General features: G+C 46.1%; 2 protein-coding genes and 1 pseudogene across 9 annotated transcripts in view; 2 read left to right on the plus strand and 1 right to left on the minus strand.

Annotated features, from left to right (window-relative positions):
- Nucleotides 1-2,634: 2,634 nt before the first annotated feature.
- Nucleotides 2,635-5,203, minus strand: LOC138843460 (nuclear envelope pore membrane protein POM 121-like). Its single transcript, XM_070047308.1, has 2 exons — nucleotides 2,740-5,203; nucleotides 2,635-2,663 (listed from the first exon to the last, which is right to left on the minus strand). Exons 1-2 carry the CDS (start codon nucleotides 5,201-5,203, stop codon nucleotides 2,635-2,637), a joined length of 2,493 nt encoding a protein of 830 aa, XP_069903409.1.
- Nucleotides 5,204-6,067: 864 nt separating this feature from the next.
- LOC138843473 (ATP-binding cassette sub-family E member 1-like) overlaps nucleotides 6,068-21,635 on the plus strand; it is a 1,090,710-nt pseudogene continuing 1,075,142 nt past the window's right edge.
- The window catches only part of CTSO (cathepsin O), a 34,439-nt gene continuing 30,111 nt past the window's right edge, over nucleotides 17,308-21,635 (plus strand). For 3 of the 8 annotated variants that reach the window (XR_016211825.1, XM_070047367.2, XM_070047370.2), the window contains exon 1: nucleotides 17,323-17,494. Coding sequence is in view for 3 of the 8 variants with exons in the window: in XM_070047367.2 (XP_069903468.1) it covers nucleotides 17,396-17,494 (99 nt within the window). In the remaining 5 variants the exon portion in view is untranslated. Of the gene's footprint in view, nucleotides 17,495-21,635 lie in introns of all 8 variants that reach the window. The other 5 variants (XM_002716884.6, XR_011378198.2, XM_089302288.1 and 2 more) reach the window with 5 other exon arrangements.

Raw genomic sequence — 21,635 nt, forward strand, 5'->3', positions numbered from 1 at the left:
GTGCCCGGCCAGTGGAGGCCCCAGCAGTTGCGGCTGGGGCCCGGCCAGTGCAGGCCGCAGCAGTTGGGGCTGGTGCCCGGCCAGTGGAGGCCGCAGCAGTTGGGGCTGGGGCCCGGCCAGTGGAGGCCGCAGCAGTTGCGGCTGGGGCCCGGCCAATGGAGGCTGGAAGAGTTGGGGCTGGAGCCCGGCTAATGGAGGCCGCAGGAGTTGCGGCTGGGGCCCGGCCAGTGGAGGCCGCAGCAGTTGGGGCTGGGGCCCGACTAGTGGAGGCTAGAAGAGTTGGGGCTGGAGCCCGGCTAGTGGAGGCTGCAGCAGTTGCCGCTGGTGCCCGGCCAGTGGAGGCCCCAGCAGTTGCGGCTGGGGCCCGGCCAGTGCAGGCCGCAGCAGTTGGGGCTGGTGCCCGGCCAGTGGAGGCCGCAGCAGTTGGGGCTGGGGCCCGGCCAGTGGAGGCCGCAGCAGTTGCGGCTGGGGCCCGGCCAATGGAGGCTGGAAGAGTTGGGGCTGGAGCCCGGCTAATGGAGGCCGCAGGAGTTGCGGCTGGGGCCCGGCTGGTGGAGGCCGCAGCAGTTGCGGCTGGGGCCCGGCCGGTGCAGGCCGCAGGAGTTGTGGCTGGGGCCAGGCCAGTGGAGGCCGCAGCAGTTGGGGCTGGGGCCCGGCCAGTGGAGGCCGCAGCAGTTGCGGCTGGGGCCCGGCCAGTGGAGGCTGGAAGAGTTGGGGCTGGAGCCCGGCTAATGGAGGCCGCAGGAGTTGCGGCTGGGGCCCGGCCAGTGGAGGCCGCAGCAGTTGGGGCTGGGGCCCGACTAGTGGAGGCTAGAAGAGTTGGGGCTGGAGCCCGGCTAGTGGAGGCTGCAGCAGTTGCCGCTGGTGCCCGGCCAGTGGAGGCCCCAGCAGTTGCGGCTGGGGCCCGGCCAGTGCAGGCCGCAGCAGTTGGGGCTGGTGCCCGGCCAGTGGAGGCCGCAGCAGTTGGGGCTGGGGCCCGGCCAGTGGAGGCCGCAGCAGTTGCGGCTGGGGCCCGGCCAATGGAGGCTGGAAGAGTTGGGGCTGGAGCCCGGCTAATGGAGGCCGCAGGAGTTGCGGCTGGGGCCCGGCTGGTGGAGGCCGCAGCAGTTGCGGCTGGGGCCCGGCCGGTGCAGGCCGCAGGAGTTGTGGCTGGGGCCAGGCCAGTGGAGGCCGCAGCAGTTGGGGCTGGGGCCCGGCCAGTGGAGGCCGCAGCAGTTGCGGCTGGGGCCCGGCCAGTGGAGGCTGGAAGAGTTGGGGCTGGAGCCCGGCTAATGGAGGCCGCAGGAGTTGAGGCTGGGGCCCGGCTAGTGGAGGCCGCAGCAGTTGCGGTTAGGGCCCGGCCGGTGCAGGCCGCAGTTGTTGTGGCTGGAGCCAGGCCAGTGGAGGCCGCAGCAGTTGGGGCTGGTGCCCGGCCAGTGGAGGCCGCAGCAGTTGGGGCTGGGGCCCGACTAGTGGAGGCTAGAAGAGTTGGGGCTGGAGCCCGGCTAGTGGAGGCTGCAGCAGTTGCCGCTGGTGCCTGGCCAGTGGAGGCCGCAGCAGTTGCAGCTGGGGCCAGGCCAGTGGAGGCCGCAGCAGTTGGGGCTGGTGCCCGGCCAGTGGAGGCCGCAGCAGTTGCGGCTGGGGCCCGGCCAGTGGAGGCCGCAGCAGTTGGGGCTGGTGCCCGGCCAGTGGAGGCCGCAGCAGTTGCGGCTGGGGCCCGGCCAGTGGAGGCTGGAAGAGTTGGGGCTGGAGCCCGGCTAATGGAGGCCGCAGCAGTTGCGGCTGGGGCCCGGCCGGTGCAGGCCGCAGCAGTTGCGGCTGGTGCCCGGCCAGTGGAGGCCGCAGCAGTTGGGGCTGGGGCCCGACTAGTGGAGGCTGGAAGAGTTGGGGCTGGGGCCCGGCCAGTGGAGGCCGCAGCAGTTGCGGCTGGTGCCCGGCCAGTGGAGGCCGCAGCAATTGTGGCTGGGGCCCGGCTAGTGGAGGCTAGAAGAGTTGGGGCTGGGGCCCGGCTAGTGGAGGCCGCAGCAGTTGCGGCTGGGGCCCGGCCAGTGCAGGCCGCAGCAGTTGCGGCTGGGGCCCGGCCGGTGCAGGCCGCAGCAGTTGCGGCTGGTGCCCGGCCAGTGGAGGCCGCAGCAATTGTGGCTGGGGCCCGGCTAGTGGAGGCTGGAAGAGTTGGGGCTGGGGCCCAGCTAGTGGAGGCCGCAGGAGTTGAGGCTGGGGCCCGGCTAGTGGAGGCCGCAGCAGTTGAGGCTGGAGCAGTTGAGGCTAGAGCCCAGCTAGACAAGGCAGGGGTAGTTGAGGCTGGTGTCATTGTTGCTCCATTGGTCCGCTTGATATGTTTGGCCAAGCGCACAGGTGCCGACTTTAAACTTGTTGTCCACATGGTGTTAGACCTGGAAGAAGTTGGAGGTGTGAGTATGGGGCCAGATGGCAAAGGGCCCTTCCTCTTATTTCCAGGTGCAGTCACACACATCGCTTCAAACATTGTAAACAAGTCATTAGCAGCAGCAGCACCACCACCAGAGGAGAGAGCGTCAAGAGCCCGGCTGGTGGACGCAGGAGCCTGGTGAGAGGAGGCTGCAGCAGTTGAGGCTGGTGTCGTTGTTGCTCCATTGGTCTGCTTGATGTGTTTGGCCAAGCGCACAGGTGCCAGCTTTAAACTTGTTGTCCACATGGTGTTAGACCTGGAAGAAGTTGGAGGTGTGAGTATGGGGCCAGATGGCAAAGGGCCCTTTTTCTTATTTCCAGGTGCAGTCACACACATCGCTTCAAACATTGTAAACAAGTCGTTAGCAGCAGCACTACCACCACCAGAGGAGAGAGCGTCAGGAGCCCGGCTGGTGGATGCAGGCGCCTGGTGAGAGGAGGCTGCAGCAGTTGAGGCTGAAGCCCAGTTAGTAGAGGCTGGAGCAGTTGAGGCTGGGGCCCAGCTAGTGGAGGCTGCAGTAGTTGGGGCTGGGGCCCGGCTAGTGGAGGCTGCAGCAGTTGAGGCTGGGGCCCGGTTAGTAGAGGCTGGAGCAGTTGAGGCTGGGGCCCAGTTAGTGAAGGCTGCAGCAGTTGAGGCTGGGGCCCGGTTAGTGGAGGCTGCAGCAGTTGAGGCTGGGGCCCGGTTAGTGGAGGCTGCAGCAGTTGAGGCTGGGGCCCAGTTAGTGAAGGCTGCAGCAGTTGAGGCTGGGGCCCGGTTAGTGGAGGCTGGAGCAGTTGAGGCTGGGGCCCAGTTAGTGGAGGCTGGAGCAGTTGAGGCTGGAGCCCAGCGAGAGGAGGCAGGAGCCTGGATTGTGGAGGTTGTAGCAGTTGATGCTGGTGTGGTTGCTGAAATCGTGGTCCGCTTGACGTGTCTGGCCAAGCGCACAGGTGCCGGCTTTAAATTCAGTGTGGAGGTACAGGTTGTTGTCACCATAGTAGAGCTGGAAGAAGTTGGAGTTATGAGTATGGGGCCAGATGGCAAAGGGCCTGCACTCTGACTTCCGGATGTGGTGGTACACATGGCCTTCAGCATGGGTGCGGTCAAGTTCTCAGGAGCAGCACCACCAGGGCAGACAGCGTCAGGAGGTGGGGTGCGTGGCTTGTCCAGCAGCATCCGTGGAGAGGAGGTAGGGAGCGGGCCCTGTGGTGTGGCAACTTTGGCAGATGTCTCAGCCTGGAGGGCTGGCGGGGACTTGGTATCACTTGCCATCATAACAGGAGCAGCGATCAGTCCCGCACAAGGGCCTGCGGGCTTGAGGCCTAAAGAGTTGGCGGGAAGACGCTGTGGCCGTGAAGAGTCAACAGGGCCCATTAGGCGGGCTATCTTCGCAGGCGAAGGGGCCACCGTCGCTGCTACTCCAGCATATTCTGGGAAGGCTGGACAGGAAACAGGGCCCATTAGGCGGGCTATCTTCGCAGGCGAAGGGGCCACCGTCGCTGCTACTCCAGCATATTCTGGGAAGGCTGGAAACCGCCGAGCAGTCTGCCTCTTTATCGGGCCCCAGAAGGCAGCTGATGAGGGCGCAGTGCTGGCTGCAGGCAGCGGGAGCGCGCTGGGAGGCTGAGTGCGGGGTGGGCTCTCGGGGGCAGACTCTTGGGCAGCATCCATCCTGTGCTCCAAGGGCTTGTTAAGCCACCGAGATGAACCTTGAGTTGCCATGTCACCATCTCCCAGAGTGACAGGATAGCCCAGCCGGGGCGCGGGAGGCAGAGTGCCCAGGTCCCCTCCCCCGGAAAGCTGCTCAGGAAACTTCCTTTTATGCGGCCAGGAGCCGCCAGGTGTAGGTGGGGAATTCCGCAAGCCTGGTTTCTCTGCGGCTGCACCTACCGCTCTTCCTCTCTGGGACTCCCTGTCCGTCACCAAGGGAGGTGAGGTACTGGAGCGAGGCCCCAGCGCCTCCTCCCCACTCACCTTTGCTGGCCTCTCTGGTATTTTGGAGCAGGAGGCGGCCGGCCCGCAGAAGGCACTCGACGTGGGCCGGCCCCGCTTCCTCGGCCACAACAGGCCGCCAGTGGAGCTGTAGGAGCTGCTAATGGCGTTGCGGACGGGCACAGGGATGCCAGCCGTGGTGGAGCGTTCCGGGGAGCTCTCACAAGAGTGGCGGGGTCTCTTACTCAAGTGGGCGTCTGAGTCTTGGGGACCGGTCAGCGGGGCCCAGACGGCTGGCTGCCCCTGCCCAGGGCCAGCAGGGCAGCCTCCCTTAGTCTCCGGGCCAGCCAGGAGGCTTTGGGCTTCCCCCGCGGGGCTCCTCCTCCTCTTCCTCTCTGGGAGGGCGGTGGCACCACTCTGTGGGGCACAGGGGTCCCAAGCCTTAGCCGACTGCGAGGGCAGGGTGGAGCTGATGCTCAGCCCAGGTCCTGGGCGGCGAGTCAGCCTGCGGTCAAGAGGGGGGACCCTCACCGTCCCCGACCTACACACCATCTTGGAGTTACCAACAGACAGCACAGGCTTCTTGGGGCTGCCGTTCCAGCACACGGTCGGCAGGCAACCCACACGGGAATACCGGGGCTGCTGGATCGGGTAGCGTCTGCGAGGCGCTATTCCAAACCCACTGAACGGAGTCTGACCACGCCGCTGGGCAGGCCTCCCGGAGGGCTGGCAGCCTGGAGAAGGGTCACCGCGGGGAACCTGGTGGCCAGGGGGCGTCGGCAAAGGGGCGCGGCCGGGTGGGTGGCGGTCAGGCGTCTCCCGCTGGTCCTTGCCCTCCTGCGAGGGGACAGGCTGGGGTGGGCCAGAAAGGCCCAGGTCATTGCCCATGGGGCGTGATTGGGTTAGTTCAGTATCCTTCTACAAGGGTCAAAAGTCGAGGGGCAGCTGCGCAGGGAGACTTCCCTTTGCTGCCAACTCGCTGGGAGTCAAGGCGACTGAGGCCCTACATTCCAAGTGAACAAAGAGGCTCCCCGCGTTCCACCCACTTCCTCTTCCCCTATGCCCGCCCAGGAGAGCTGAGGACGTCATCTTTTATGCATTTTGCTGAGTGTTTCAAATCATCTAATAACGGTTAACTCGTATAGTATCTCAGTTAACTTTATACTTTTAAATGAAGCTTATTAAAATATACATTATTATAAGGCTATATAGTGTATGCTGACAATAACCCTAACTATTTAACCGCTTCTTTGTAGGACATTTAGATCGCTGTCAATGTTTTGTTACCATAAATGCTATGTTCTCAACAGATGAAAAACATGACTTCCTACAGAAGAATTTCTATTGGGTGAGCCACAGGATCCGGAAACACTAAGACCAGAACCTTTAGGTAGATTCTTCAACACCAGGGAAAAAGAAAGTCATTGTGTTAGTACAACATCCCAGAGATGATGCTCTGAATTAGGAAAGTGATAGGAAAATGTGCAAAAATATGTTTAGAAAGCAGGCATTTGACCTAGTAATAGTGTTTAATGTTTAGTGCGTCTAGATCTAGTGTTTTCTAGATCATTATGTCATCTGCTTGTAATGCTCATTAATGTCCTCATAACTTTTATATCTATGAATTATTTCTCTAAACTAATTACATAGAATTCACTATAATTTTGCTTATTTTTATTTTAATAGAAGCTGGATATTCTTAATATCTCACAACTATGGCAGACAAATTAACGAGAATTGCTATTGTCAACCATGACAAGTGTAAACCTAAGAAATATCGACAGGAGTGCAAAAAGAGTTGCCCTGTGGTTCAAGTGCGTAAGCTATTTCTGTTGATAAGTAAAGATAACAGGTTTTGAAAGAAAGAAAGCAATTTAATAGTTTTATTTGGGGTTTATCATATACTCTATTTTTTTCCAGTAGTTTCTTTGAATAATAAAATATAGAAATCCAGAGTTTGTTCTCAATTTCTTTTATTGCTTTGTGACTAAATGAGCTAATTTTATCGAACAAAAGCAAACCATACACAGTGTACATTTATCCCTTGGCATCTGGGAGGTGTTAGTTCCAGGACCCCTATCTTTACTTCCACCTCCACAGATAGCAAAATCCAGTGGTACTCACGTTCCCTATATAAAATGGCAGAGTATGTGTATATTTCCTCTGCGTGTCCTCTTATGTACGTTAAATCATCTGTAGATTACATATAATATCTACCACAATATAAGTGCCATGTCAATAGTTGTCATTACTGTATTTAGGAACTATTGACAAGAGGTCTGCATTGTTCACTATAAACAGTTTTTCCCCCAGGTATTTCCATCCTTGGTTGGTTGAATCCATGCATATGGAACCCCTAGATATGTAAGGCTGACTGTATCAATATTTAATAGTTCATAGAATGTGAGATCAAACTAGAGTTCAGGCTGCTGAGAGTCTTGCTGTTCTGCAAAGTCCAATAATTACCATAAGTCATGGGGGAAGAGCTACCAAAAATTGTAAATGTTCACTTCTTAAGAAAGAATAAAGAACTTAATAGGAATAAACTATAATGTTGTGTTTAGAAGATTAAATAAATTTCCAACAATACAGGGTGGTTAGTAGTCCTTATGGGCTATGTTAAGTAGTTGTTACTTTATATGTACTTATATAGACTTAATGAACCTTAAAAGAAACTTTAGGCCAGCGTCATGGCTCACTTAGCTAATTCTCTGCCTGTGGCGCTGGCACCCCAGGTTCTAGGCCCAGTCGGGGCGCCAGAGTCTGTCCCAGTTGCTCCTCTTCCAGTCTAGCTCTCTGCAGTGGAAAGGCAGTGGAGGATTGCCCAAGTGCCCAAGTGCTTGGACCCTGCACCCGCATGGGAGACCAGGAGGAAGCATCTGGCTCCTGGCTTCAGATCGGGAGTGAACCAATGGAAGGAAGAGCTTTCTCTCTGTCTCTCTTTCTCTCACTAACTGCCTGTCAAAAAAAAAAAAAAAAAAAAAACAAAACAAAAAAAAACAAAAAACTTTAGATTTCATGTGTTATTGTCTCCCATGCTATTTGAAATTCCATTTTAATATCCCTAAAAAAGTTTAGTTTTTACTTCTATAAAAGAGATTACATAATGGTTTTGAATTTCACCAACATACCTAACATTGATTTCGTTCTGTGGTGTGCCTTACCATTTCAAAGGCATGTTTTGTTCTATTAATTAAACATTCAGATCTGCTTAAAAAAGTAAACACATTTTAAGATTTGCTATATTTAAGTAGTAAATTAAACAAAATAAATTATGCATGAGAGTCATCTCCCTAATAATTGATAAGGATATTCATGAAAGGAGTAATAAATTTAAAATTGTAGTGAATGTCTTTCTTTCTGTGGCCATTATTTCTGAAAATCTGCTTCTGTGTTGAAATTTGGAACCAGCATTACCTAAATAACAATGTTAAAAAAATAAGAGTATTAGGGAAAATGACTTAATGGTATCTTTTCCTTTACCAGGAAAATTATGCATAGAGGTTCCCCCCCAGAGCAAAATATCATGGATTTCTGAAGCTCTTTGTATTGGTTGTGGTATCTGTATTAAGGTAAATGATATCATTGCACTTATTAGATCAAATTTTAACCTGAAAATTCTGACCATATTACAACTATTTTCATTTTGTTTGAAAGGCAGAGAGACAGAGATCTTCCATCTGCTGGCTTACTCTCCAGGAGTCCACAACAGCCAGAGCTGAATAGGCTAAGCCAGGAGGCTGGATTCTCCCACATGGGTTGTAGGGACACAAGTACTTGAGCCATCATATGCTGCCTCCCAGGGTGCGCATGAGCAGGAAGCTAAATCGGAAGCACAGGAGCCAGGACTCAAACCGTGCACTCTGGCATGGAGCACGGTCATCACAAGCAGTGTCTTAACTGCTGTGCAAAAAGCCCACCCCATGTCCACACATATTAAATAGAGATGTATTCAGCCAAAAATTGTAAAATTTAATTCTTAAGTGCTTCTCCTGCTGCATGACAAATGCATCTACTGACATTATCTCAATTATGTGATTTTGGTTTTTTGACTGGCAAACCTTTTGTTGCATTGAACAGTTTGATTAGGCTTTTGACTTATGAGTGGTGAAATTTCCAACTGTAGAAATAAAATAACTTTAGGAGCCAGTGTGGAAAGTTCTTAACTTAGATATTTTTATTGTAGATAATTTAGTATTAAAGGAACCTTTACAAGCATGTAGATCCCACTCTATTAATTGTTCAGATAAATCATATATATTTTTTACTTTGGTTTCCAAATCAGTGGTTAAATATCCAGAAGGATTTCACAAATATCTGGAGTTTCTGTTGTTTTGAAAATAAAAACAGGAAAATTACTTCCAACAGATTTTTTTTTTAAAGATTTATTTATTTATTTGAGAGGTAGAGTTACAGACAGAGGGAAAGACAGAGAGGAATGTCTGTTCACTGGTGACTTTTAAAACTAATGCCCATGTTTCAGCCCAGTTGAATTCCTTACTCTATGCACTTAGGGTGCGATCCTCAATAAGCTGAGTAAGTCTCTGGTGATGGTGATATATGCCTGTTATCTACTGTTGTTCATACCACCTTATCCCCAAAGTAACCTAAGGGAACTTGCCTTTTCTTTCTTCTTTCCTTTTCTTTTTTTTAAATATGATTTAGTCATCTGTTTGAAAGACAGATTTACAAAGAGAGTGGGGGAGAGACGGAGAGATCTTCCAGTCTTCTTGTTCACTTCCCAGATGGTCACAATAGCCAGTGCTGAACAGGCCAAAGCCAGGAACCAAGAGCTTCCTCTAGGTCTCCCACGTGGGTGGCCTAGACCCAAACACTTGGGTCATCTTACCCTGCTCTCTCAGGACATTGGCAGGGAGTTGCATCACAAGTGGAACAGATGAGACAAAAACCGGCACCCTTATGGGATGCTGGCATCCCAGGAAGCTGGTTTACCCACTATACTGCAGCACCAGCCCTGATTTTCTTAGTCCTTAAATGATCTACAGAGAATATCACTCTGAACTTGGACATATGTTATTAAAGCAAACATAAGTTCTTAGCTCTCTTAGATTTTAAGCTGCCAAATGTTACTCTTTTTAATCTGGGATTCTAGATTTTACTAATAAAAAAGTATTTCTTAACCTGCCAGCACTAAGGGGCCTGCTGCAGCAGGGAGAATGAAGTGGAATATTTCTGGTTGTTCTGGCACTTCTCTCCTTTTAAGTAGATGGCAGGCCAGAAAAAAAAAAAAGTGTGAGGCTGCACCTGCTATGGAATTTTGTATCAAAGCATTTTGTTGTGCACTAAAACTGAGCTTCTACGTAAAGGAGGAGTGTTACTTTAGAAACACTCCTGGCTTTAAAAATTTTAGCAGGGAAGCAAAAGCCAAACCTTGGAAAGTATGATGTATGTATTATATAACCTTATAAAAAATTAGTGTCTTGGGCCAATTTTATAAGATTGGGGGGTGTATATGTAATGTTTTTTAAATGTTCTTATTTTCATGATTATTTTTAGAATTAGTGTTCTAAAATTATACAGATGAAGCTTATTCATTTTTAATTAAAATTGGTTAGTACTACCTAAGTGAAAATTCTATCTCCAAACTGTTATGAGTTGGTATACCTTGATAATGGCATAGCAATCTTAAGTTAGAAGTATTCAACTTGGATATATGCTCTATATAGTATAACATAGATTTGTCCTGCTTACAATTGTATTGATAATTGAAATTTATATGTATATTTTTAGAATCCTCCTGACTGGCAAGAAATTTTGACTTACTTCCACGGCTCTGAGTTACAGAATTACTTTACCAAGATTCGGGAAGATGACCTGAAAGCCATTATCAAACCTCAGTATGTAGATCAGATTCCCAAGGCTGTAAAGGTCAGTTTTTTGCTTTTTAGAAGGAATTTATGTGCTATAGATATTGGTGGAAGTTTAAAAGATTTTATCAAGTAGCTTGTTTGACTTTGTGATTCTTTTTAATATTAAAGGAAAATAGTAGTAACTTTTCTGGTACATTAACGCAGGGAACAGTGGGGTCTATTTTGGACAGAAAGAATGAAACAAAGACACAAGCAATTGTATGTCAACAGCTCGGTAAGTGTTGATTTTGTGTGTATTTTAATAGGCCTTGAATTTAAATGATAGGGTATACATTTTTATTTGGATTCCTGAAATAAATGGGAAATATCACTCTTTAATATACTTTCTACATGATACCATTTTCAAATGAAATTTCATTCAAGCCCAGAGTGGTGACATGTGATACTGGTTGAGCAACCCTAATCTGAAATGCTCCGAGGCCCTTTTTGTGAAGATCAACATGACAGAAAAAGGTTTCCAATTTTTGGATTTTTCTCTTTTTTTTAAGATTTTACTGTTATTTATTTGAGAGGCAGAGTTACGGAGAGACAGAGAGACAGAAAGGTCTTCCCCTACTGGTTCACTCCCCAAATGGCCACAACAGCCAGAAATGGGCCAGTGCGAACCCAGAAGCTTCTTCTGGGTCTCCCCTGTGGGTGCAGGGACCCTAGGACTTGGGCGGTCATCCACTGCTTTCCCAGACCATAAGGAGAGAGCTGGATTGGAAGAGGAGCAGCCAGGATGTGAACCACTGCCCATGTGGGATGTCAGCACCACAGGCAGAGGCCTAGCCCACTGTACCACAGCACTAGCCTGATTTTTGGATGAAAGATGTTAAGCAGGTAAAGTCTGTGTAAACATTCCAAAATTGAAAGACTGACATTTGAAATATTCCTAGTCCCAAGCATTTTAGATTAGGTATACTCAGTCTGCTTATTTTTTGCCTGGAAAAGTTAAGATAAAATTTAATAACATTGAACATAATGCCTCTATGTTCTTTATGGATTTAACCCACCTAAAAGAATGAAATGTTGAAGATCTTTCAGGAGGAGAACTGCAGAGATTTGCTTGTGCTGTTATTTGCATACAGAAAGCTGATATGTACGTTACTTTATAATTTTTGCATATCTTAATTCTTATTTCAAGTTTTTATTAATAATACTGCTAATAAAAGCAGTAGTTTTGAAGAAATAGAAATAGTATCAAATCTCTATAATTTTGAGTCTTTGAAGTAATTGTGCATGCACTACCTATTTTCTCTGTCATTCCTGCAGATGAAAAAGCTATCATTTATTTAGATAAGTAATTTATATGAATTTCCAAAGGTTTTTAATATAAAATCAGTTGTTTATGATTCAAGCTATCTTTTTCCATGTCAGATACATTTAGGACAAGCTCTTCAAACAGGCTGGCAGGTTTTGTAAATATGTCAAGCAAAACATGAGATCTTTTAGCTCACCCCAGATCAAGGCAGCATGCCACATAAAGGAGAAACGGAGAGTGAAACAGCGAATTTCCTTCCTAGCTTCTAGTACCTCTCGTCTCAGCTATATATTGCTGCAGTCTTTTTCCATATTTCTTCTTTGGCATCCAGTGCTTGCTAGCCCTTCTCCCCAAATTGTTCTATAATTCTGTGCAAAAGACTTTTGCTTTTATGCAGCTGACTTTAGCTAATTAAGAGAAAAGGCTCTGAACTGTTTCAGATTATATCAGAGTATTTTTCATGAGAAGGTACTGATGTCTTAAGCTATTCTCTGGAAAGCTTTCCCTGTGTTTGGTAAAAACACAGTCCTGCATAATTGTTTCCTTCTTTCTATTTCCAAACAATGCAAACATTTTTACCGAAGTGGTACATGAGGCGATTTTTGTTGTTAAATCAGTAATAATCATGTCTTCAAATAACATACAAGGTAGAATTATATTTGTCTCAAAATTATTATATTTGCTTTTCAGTTTAATGTTTGATGAACCTTCTAGTTACTTGGATGTCAAGCAGTGATTAAAGGCTGCTATTACTATACGATCTTTAATAAACCCAGATAGGTAAGTACAACTCTAGAATATTCCTTGGTTTGAGTACTTTTACAAATTTCTAAAGATTAAACACTGGGTCTGTTGATGCCATATGCATGTTCATGTTTTCCATCTCACCTGATTTTACCTGCCTTTGGGTAGAACAGAGATTCTCATTTATTTATTAACACCCCTGTTTCTAAGGAATCTAGAAATACTCTGAAATCTTATGTAAACTTTCCACATAATGTCTGTCTTTCTAGAAAGCAGGTCTCTTTAATTTTTACCACATCCTCCTTCTCTCCTCTCAGTCACATACACAATAAATATTGAACATGTATGGACTTCCCCAGAGTAATTCTTGTTTAGAATTTTGCAGAGCAAAACAGAATTCTTAATAACCTCTAGTCAGTAATCACTACACCCTTTATTTACATATGGTGCTTCTGTAGTTTGCAGAATTTTTATTTTTTGAGGTTTGTTTATTTTTTTGAAAGGCAGAGTTAGAGAGAACTTCCATCCACTCACTCCGCAAATGGCTGCAAATGGCCAGGGCAGAAACAAGGAGACTGGAACTCCAACCATGTCTCCCACATGGGCTGCAGGGACCCAATTACTTGAGCCATCTTCCACTGCTTTCCCTGCACATTAAGGTGCTGGATCAGAAATGGAGCCAGCCGGGACTTGAGCCAGCACTCGTATGGATGCCAGCATTGCAGGCCACAGCTTAACCAGCCGTACCACAGATAGATCTTCAGGAATCAAAAACCAAAGCAAGAGCTGTAAAGAAAAGAGTTGGTCAGGGCTGTCTAGATGTTGCTGCTCACTTTGATAGGCCTTGGATTTTAATACCCACTTAGGCATAAGTATCAAGTCCTTTATTGGATTGTCAAAGGACTGTTTATCAGCAAATGGATAAATTGGAAACAGATAGGATATTTGGCCCACAGAAACTCTGCAAGATGGCACAAGTTAGTATTTTTAAGTTGCTACATTTTGAAGTTGTTTTTAATGTAGTAATAGATAACTAACACAAGAGTGAAGAAAGAGCTGTATTTTGCAAATTTGGTGGAAAAAAATCTCATCCCCTTATATAGATGCAACTGAATGCTGTTAATTCTACTAATCAGCAGATACTTGTCACCATCACTTTTCATGATGAAAACATTCTCAAGCCACTTTTGTGAACCTTATTTTGACTTTTAGTAAATAATTCTCATCTGTGTTTTATCTGCCCTACAAAGACTTATATCTACATGCTACTTACCTAGCTCACTTCCTATTCTCTCCTTTTTTCCCTCCACTCCATACACACTAAGTTCCCTTATGCTTCTGGGACAGGCCCAGCATAACTCCACTTGAAGAGCTCTGCCGTGCCTTCTCCTTCTGTCTACTCGAGATAACCTGTTATCCTTTGTGGCTCACTTTCTCTTCCTTTGTCCAATTGTCTCATCAGTGCATACATCACTTAAAATAGCATCCACACTGTCTCGTGTCCCTGACATCCTTTTTTCCTCCTGATTGTCCCATAACACTTGCAGTGATTTTATTGCATCGCTCTCCTTACTGGAAGGCCAGCTCTATAGGAGCAGGTCACTTGCTGGTCACTTATGCACCGATGAACCCTCACTACCCAAAGCAATGCCTGAACCCAGCAAATGCTCAAGAAATATTTGTTGATGGGAACTTATGAAGTAAGTTTAGGCCAAATGACTATTTTATAACAATTATCCTGGGGTAAAATTGACTGCCTGTTTTTCAAATGTCCTGACTCAGTAGGTTGCCCTAAGCAGGAACTACAGTGTGGAAACAAAACCCAGTTAAAAATAGGATGTATGGGTTTGAGTGAGTTATAAGAAAGAGCTAAGTATCAGGAAACTTATGAAGCCAACGTAGACAGTGATCTGTGAAATTACTATCAAAATTAAATGTTTATCATCATATGGTCAGAATAGCATAAAGGCTGAGTGCATTTGTGATAAAGGATGAAGTCCTGAGTACTTTTTCTCTCACACACACACATGACTGTTTGTTAACGGTCAGGTAGGAGCAATATGTCTTACTGTGGAAGGACATAAAAAGACCCCCATGTCTACCCTCTTAGTCTTCAGAACAGATGTACATACTTTTAATATGAATTGGGCATCAGAGAATACTGTTATTCATTGAACCATAGCTACAAAAGAAGGAAGGAAGGAAGGAAGGAAGGAAGGAAGGAAGGAAGGAAGGAAGGAAGGAAGGAAGGAAGGAAGAAAGGAAGGGAAGGGAAGGAGGGAGAGAGAGAGAAAGGAAGAAGAAGAGAGAAAGGAAGAAGAAGGAAGGAAGGAAAGAAGGAAGGAAGGAAAGAAGGAAGGAAGGAAGGAAGGAAGGAGCCATCAATTAGCCATTGGTTCTAAAAATCTGAGAGGGCTATGACATCAGTTTTGAAGATATTTGGAAACTTTGTTTAGAATACACTAAAATAGTCCCAGAAAAATCAACTTTCTAGATGTGTGACCTGGTTGGAAGCTGATGGGCCCATCACTTGAGTTAATACTCTCCTGTTGCCATCTTGAAAGTCTTAATAATTTAGAAATGAAGAGCTTCTACTTGCATTTTACACTGAGCCAGTTGTATGACTAGCTATCAGGCAATGTTGTAAATTTTTATTTTATTTATTTGAAAAGCAGAGTGACAGAGACAGAGGGAGAGGGAGAGGGAGAGGCCGAAAAAATGAGATCTTCCAACTGCTGGTTCATTCTGCAAATGGCTACAATAGCCAGGGCTGTGCCAGGCCAGGAACTCCATCTGAGTCTCTTATGCAGGGAGCAAAGGCCCAGATACTTGGGCCAACATCCACTGCTTTCCCACATGCATGGGACTGGAACCAGCTCTCTGTCATAGGATGCCAGCGTCACAAGTCAAGCATCAGCTCAACCAATTGAGTCACAATGTTGGCCCCTAGAGATGATAATCTTACTCAGCTACTACTCATAGTCTAAGGGTATTCACAAAGATGGGACACCCAGATTTTCTGTGTGGATGCCCGGCCTTGTTTCTAGTTTCCTCTTGCAAGAAATGTAAATAAAATTCATGATGAAGTTTCACCTCACCCTATTTAGAATGGCTGTCATTAAAAAAATCACAAAACAATAAATTCTGGTAAGGATGTGAGAGTGTAACTACTACAATGATAATGGAAGACAGTGTGGAGATTCCTTAGAAATCTGAAAATAGATTTACCATATGACCTAGACAACCCATTCCTGGGAATTTACCCAAATGAAATAGAATAAGCATATGAAAGAGTGAGTGATCTGTACCCACCAAGTTTACTGCAGCTTAATTCACAATAGCTAAGATATGCAATCAATCCAAATGTCCATCAATTGATAACTGGAAAAAGAAAATGTGGTAAATATACACCACAGAATACTACTCAGCCACAAAAAAAAAAAAAAAAAAAAATGAAATCCTGTCTTTTGCAATACAGTGGATTCAGCTAGAAACTATTATCCTTAGTGAAATAAGCCAGTCTCAAAAGGACAAATATTCTATGTTTGCTCTGAATCATGACAGTTAATTAAGAATACAAAAAAAAAAAATCTATAGGGATGAACCATACAACCTGTGATATAATTGTTGTTTTCAACTCTTATTTATACTTCTATGGAACTGTGAGCTTCCTAGTTTTTACTTGCTGAACATTAAGGTTAGTGGTTAATTAAACCTATGACTAGAGAGTGGATTAAAATTATATCTTTGCTGGGACTGCCGCTGTGGCACAATAGATTAATCCTCCGCCTGCCAGGCTGGCATCCAATATGGGCACCAGTTCCTCTCCTGGCTGTTCCTCTTCTAAGCCAACTCTCTGCTAAGGCCTGAGAAAGCAGTGGAAGATGGCCTAAGTGCTTGGGTACCCTCATGGGAGACCCAGAAGAAGCTCCTGTTTCCTGGCTTTGGATCTGTCCAGCCCCAGTTGTTGCAGCCATTTGGGGAGTGAACCAGGGGATGGAAGACCTTTCTCTCTGTCTCTCCCTCTCTCTGTAACTCTACCTCTCAATTAAACAAATAAAATATTTAAAATAAAATATATATTTGTCAAAATTGATGAAAGGAAGAGAGTGGAGGGAGACGGGGACTGTCGAGAAGGAGGAAGGAGGGAAATATGGTTGTCTTTTCAGAAATGTATTTGTGGAAAGCATGAAATCTACTCTGTTTATGTTAATAATAATTTTTTTTTAAAAAAAAGGACGGGTCACTTGTTGTGATCTAGCCCATCCATCTCCAGCGACCTGGAAATCTTACCTAGATCTTACCAGACTAGAGTGTTAACTGATTTGGGAATCAATGTTTTTGTTCCTTTTGCAAGTTGTTATCCAGAATTGTGTCAAAGTAAAATGAAATGTTTTTTTAAAAAAGATATGTACATGAAATCAAAAAGAATTTGCCAAGAATGGCCTGTTATAAATGAACCTGTGCAGGTGGAAAGCAGTTAACAATAATAAAATGAAAAAGAGAGACCTTAAAGATAAAAAAAAAAAAATAGCTAACTCCGAGTACTTAACATGTAGTGGGCATTGATGAAAGTACTTTACACAAGGGCTGGGAGTTTTGTGCAGCAGTTAAGACACAGCTTGGGACACCTGCATCCCCTATCTGAGAGCCTGGGTTCAAGTCCCAGCTCTGCCTCCAATGTCAGCTTCCTTCTAATGCAGAATAGATAATGGCTCAAGGACTTGGGTCCCTGCCACGCACAAGGCAGACACACATTATTCAGAACTGGGTCTTAGGTTAGTTAGCGAGCATAGCAGAAAACAAGATTAACGCCAAGTTAATGTTTAACTGTCTGAATGCTTCAACTTCAGATAAATGGTAGAAGAATGAAGGATTTCAATCCGAAGGTGCGGGAAACATTGCCTTTCCAGGCCACTGCACGGAGAATCGGTGTCAGGCTTAGTTCTCACACGTGGCAGGTGAAAGTCAAAAGCCCATGGTCCTGAGACTTCCCCAAAACAGTAAAATAAAAATAAACCAGCACCAGTGGGGTTCCCGCAAGGTCCCAGGTATGAGCAATGGGAGCCTAAGGGACAGTCCCAGCCCGGCTCCTCCCGCCCCCCAAACCCGGGCAGGGGGAGGAGCTGAGGAATCGAAAGAGAAACAGGGGCGAGCCTGCGGCTGCGGCGGCGGTGGCGGCGGACCTCGCGCGGCGCAGGCATGGAGCTGCGGCGGCTGCCCTGGCTCTGGCTGCTGTGCTGCGCCACCTTCCCCGGGACCTGGCCGCGGAGCCCGGAGCGAGAGGCCGCCGCCTTCCGGGTACCGAGCGCGCCTCCCCGTGTCTGCGTCCTTGTCTCCCCTTCCTGTCCCGGGCCTGGGGGCGGTCCGCGGGGGCCGCCGAGACCTCCTCGGGCGGCCGCGTGTTGCACAGGCCAACCTGCCCCGAGCTGGCCACGCGCGGGCCTTTGCTGAGCTCAAGGTTTGATTTCGCAGGGAGGATTGGTCGCTGTGGATTTGTGGGTTCCGCGCACAGTAGGCAGTGGCTTCCAGAGCTGCTCTGGGTCACACGCTTAGAGAACCAGAACCAGACTGCCTGCCCGTTGGAAGCAGGAACCTGTCATTTCTCCTTCCCGAGGAGGGCGCTGGTAACCGCCTGCGATCAGAAATTTGGGAGCCAAAACCAGCCTGCAGTTAGCAAGCCGGAAAGGACTGCTTGTGTGTGGGGTTCCTTGGCTGGGGCCCTGGTACCCGGTGCGCGCCCTTGGAAGTCCCTGCTGACCTGGTGGAGGCTAATTCAGAGAAAAACAGAAGCATTTAGATTCCTTTCCCGGTTATCTGGGGAAGTCTCCATTGCAATGCTCTGTCTTGACTCTTGCACTCCAACTCTGGAAGAGACCAGACTGTCCCAGGGTACCAGGAAGTAGAAGGGGCACGCACTGGTGGAACACGGTTTTTGCCTCACTCTACTGTAGTATGTAACTTATAAGACACTACCTAACAAATTTTTAAAAATCAAAAAATTTCATCCTCATCACTTATTATAGAAGAAATTCACTCAGAATCAGAGATAAGTTTGAATTTGGTTAATATTGCACACTGCAACTGTACGTATTTTTTTTTCTTTGGTGTTTTCTTGGAATGGCTCGGGAATTCTATAGTTGAGCCCAGGTCCACTCTTCCTGCCTGCCCTGGGAAAGCTTCAGGATTTGGGAAGACCGGCGTCCCCTCATTCTGTCCACTCTTGTTTTGTGGCATGGACTTTCATCTCTGCCTTGTTACTTTGGGGTTCAGGTCTGGCTTTCAACACCAGAAGCAGCGTGCACTCGGGAACATAAAGTGTCTGTCTCATACCCCTACCCCTGTCCTGAGCTGCCTTGCATTTCCTGGTGAGCCAGCTCCTTAGGGGGAGCAGTAGTGTGTGTCACCTGTCCTGATAAGGAATTCAGTGGCGTAATAAGCACATCATATTTGAGAATTGGAGGCTCAGTGGGTCTAGAGTTATATTTTGAGCATATACTACTTATATAATTAATACATATGGGTAAATATACACACAGTTCCTGATTTATGATGGTTTGACTTTATGATGGGTTGACTTTACAATGGTGCAAAAGCCATATGCATCCAGTAGAAGTCATACTTCTAAATTTGAATCTTGATCTTTTCCTGGGATAGCAAGTGATCCACTGTCCCAGTGCTGGGTAGCACTACCTCCCAGTGAGTTCAGCACCACAAGGGGAGACAATGAACAGTACAGCATGCTGGGATGCTAAAGTGCAGTGCTCAGTAGGTTAGGGTGTGAAATGCATTTCCACCTTAGCAATATTTTCAGTTTACCATGAGTTCATCAGGATATTAATGTATCTTAAGTTGAACAGTATCTGTATATACAAATATACATAGATAGATATAGATTTGTTTCTGGGAACTTCAAAAAGATTGTGGATAATCAACTTCAGAGCTAATGCAATGTTTGCATGAACTTTTTGAGGCCTGGGTGTGTGTGTGTGTGTGTGTGTGTGTGTAACTAATATAGCTATTGATACTGGTGCTGTCGAAAGGCCACATGCAGGAGGTGAGTGTGTGGCAAATACAACTTCCTCAGAAGTGGCACACAGGTTGTGTGTGGTGCAGGTCGGAATTATGAAGCGTCTCAGTACCTGGAGAAAGCCTCAGGTTGACTAAGACTGCTAAGGTTTGCCCAGCAGTCGCTGCCAGTGGGAATTGCTTCGTGAAGCAGGTGCCCAGCAAGGAAAGTATTTTGGTCTTAAAACACCGTGGTGGAGCACTTCTTAGTGCTCAAGACAGGATGCTGGCTTGAACCTGGAATGGAGAGCTGGATACAGGGCAAGGCAAACAGGGTCTTCTTGCAACATGGGGAGGGATGCTTCTGTCTTCACAGGGTAGATTAAAACATGTGATTACTAAAACTCAGTGTAACTCTCGAAAGGTTTATCTCTACAAAATTATGGCAAGTTCTGAACTGGTCGAGGCTCTCCACTGTTTACTCAATTGTGTACAGAATCTACAATCTTGCTCCATAATGAAGTAAAGCTTAAAAAATAAAAGTTGTAAAATTAAAACAAAGTAGTGAAATACCCTAGGTTGTACTACAGTGTGAAAAGCAGGCAGACTCAAACTAACAATTGGTGACTGTTGGGTGAAAACAAGACACCTCAGGGCGTTGCTGTGGGATGCCAGGACACCTGACAGGAGGAAGGGAGACATGGCCTTTATCAGTGTTCTTGCATGTTGTGGAAGTGCCGGGGAAGTTCCTGTCGATTGAGTTCAGGCCAAACCTGGGTGTGTGCTCATGTTTTCTCACTCTCGTTATTATCTCACAGAGTTTTCCTACCCTTTTGAGGGCCACAGACCCAAGACTGGCCCTAACTAAAGTTGCCTGTACTCATTTATATTATGTATAGAGAAAAGTTTTTGTGCCTACACCCTCATGTGATTTGAAGTAAAATTTCAGAAGTTTAAGAACATTTGTTATAATAAAAGAAGCTACAGTTTTATATTATTTATAGTTTTAGAGACATTTATATAAATATGCATAGAAGATCGCAGAACTTTTATAATAAGTAGATTCTAATTAATAAGCCACAGGTATGTGCTTGCCGTAACCAGGCTCTTGAAATCTGTATATCTAAATAAGCTTTATGCTAGAATGCCCTAAAATACGTTTTCTGTCTAAAATAAAGACAGAGATGTTAGCTAATGTAGTTCCTCAGACCTTTCTCTGATGGCTCTAGCTTGAAACATATGTTTGATGTTAGGTAATGTAATTTGGCAGACTATTTTCAGATGGTTCAAGCTTAAAGGAGAACATACAATGCCTATGAAATCCTGGATCAGAATTTATTCATTCATTTCTTCCTCTGCCCATTCATTTATCCAGTACTTTATTAACATTTACCATACTGGTCTAGATTTTCTGAATGACACAGTGGAGTTGGACATGTGCTAACTTCAAGGAGCTACACATAATAAATATTCTAACTTGTAAATATTTTATTATGCTGAAATATTTTATTATGATCTGTTTGCAGGAAATAGAAATATAGATTCCCTCAACCACTTTGCAAAAGAATATCTTTTTATTCAGTGCTTTTCTGTACACCTGCACAAAAGTACCGAGTGTACCTTTCTTATTATTTTACTTTGCACAGCAACTGTATATCTTTATTATTTCCACATAGAATTCAGAATCTCATATATATACATATATATATAATACTTTATCTAAGAAACTTGTCTAAAGCAGTAATTTATAAAACCATATGCAAGGAACATTTATTCTAGAACAGATGTTTTCAGTAGTGGCATTATTGACATTTCAGAAGGCATAGTTTGTTGCCCAGGACCATCCTGTGCATTGCAGAGAGAACAACAATGTGTTGGCCTCTATACACCAGATGCCTGCAACATTCCCCTCTCCCCAGTATGACAATCTCCTGTACAACAAGTTAGGGACACAACTCCCCTCAACTGAGAACCTCTGCTCTAAGGTCTGCAACCCCAGGTCTTAAGAGAAATGTTCAGTAGTGCTCCAGTAATATATACAAATAGTTTACCTTTTCTGCTCATCCTTGATTTGTTACAGTTCCCAGAAACTAAAGCATTCCCAAGGAGAGTATTTATTCCATATGTGAAGTTTATGATTTCTCTTACAGCAAATGTTAGAATCCACAAATGAAGACAGGTTAGAGAAAAGTCTAAGATCCAGAAACAAGAGACAAACAATGACTCAGTTTACAGTGACCTTACAAAATACTAAGCTTCTTCAAATGTGTATTATGAAGAAACTATATGGTGATTTAAAAATTTTGGCAATAGAATAAACATTTTTAATTCTGTAGTTCCATGAAACATTTTGAAATATCTTTCGATCTTAAGTCGGTAATTTCAATTAAAATTTATCCCTTGAATGAATATAATTAATCATTGTTAATCACAC

This window comes from Oryctolagus cuniculus, chromosome 8 (genome assembly GCF_051225735.1).
Source record: "Oryctolagus cuniculus isolate XC-2025 breed Fujian yellow rabbit chromosome 8, ASM5122573v1, whole genome shotgun sequence".
NCBI classification, from domain to species: Eukaryota; Metazoa; Chordata; class Mammalia; order Lagomorpha; family Leporidae; genus Oryctolagus; species Oryctolagus cuniculus.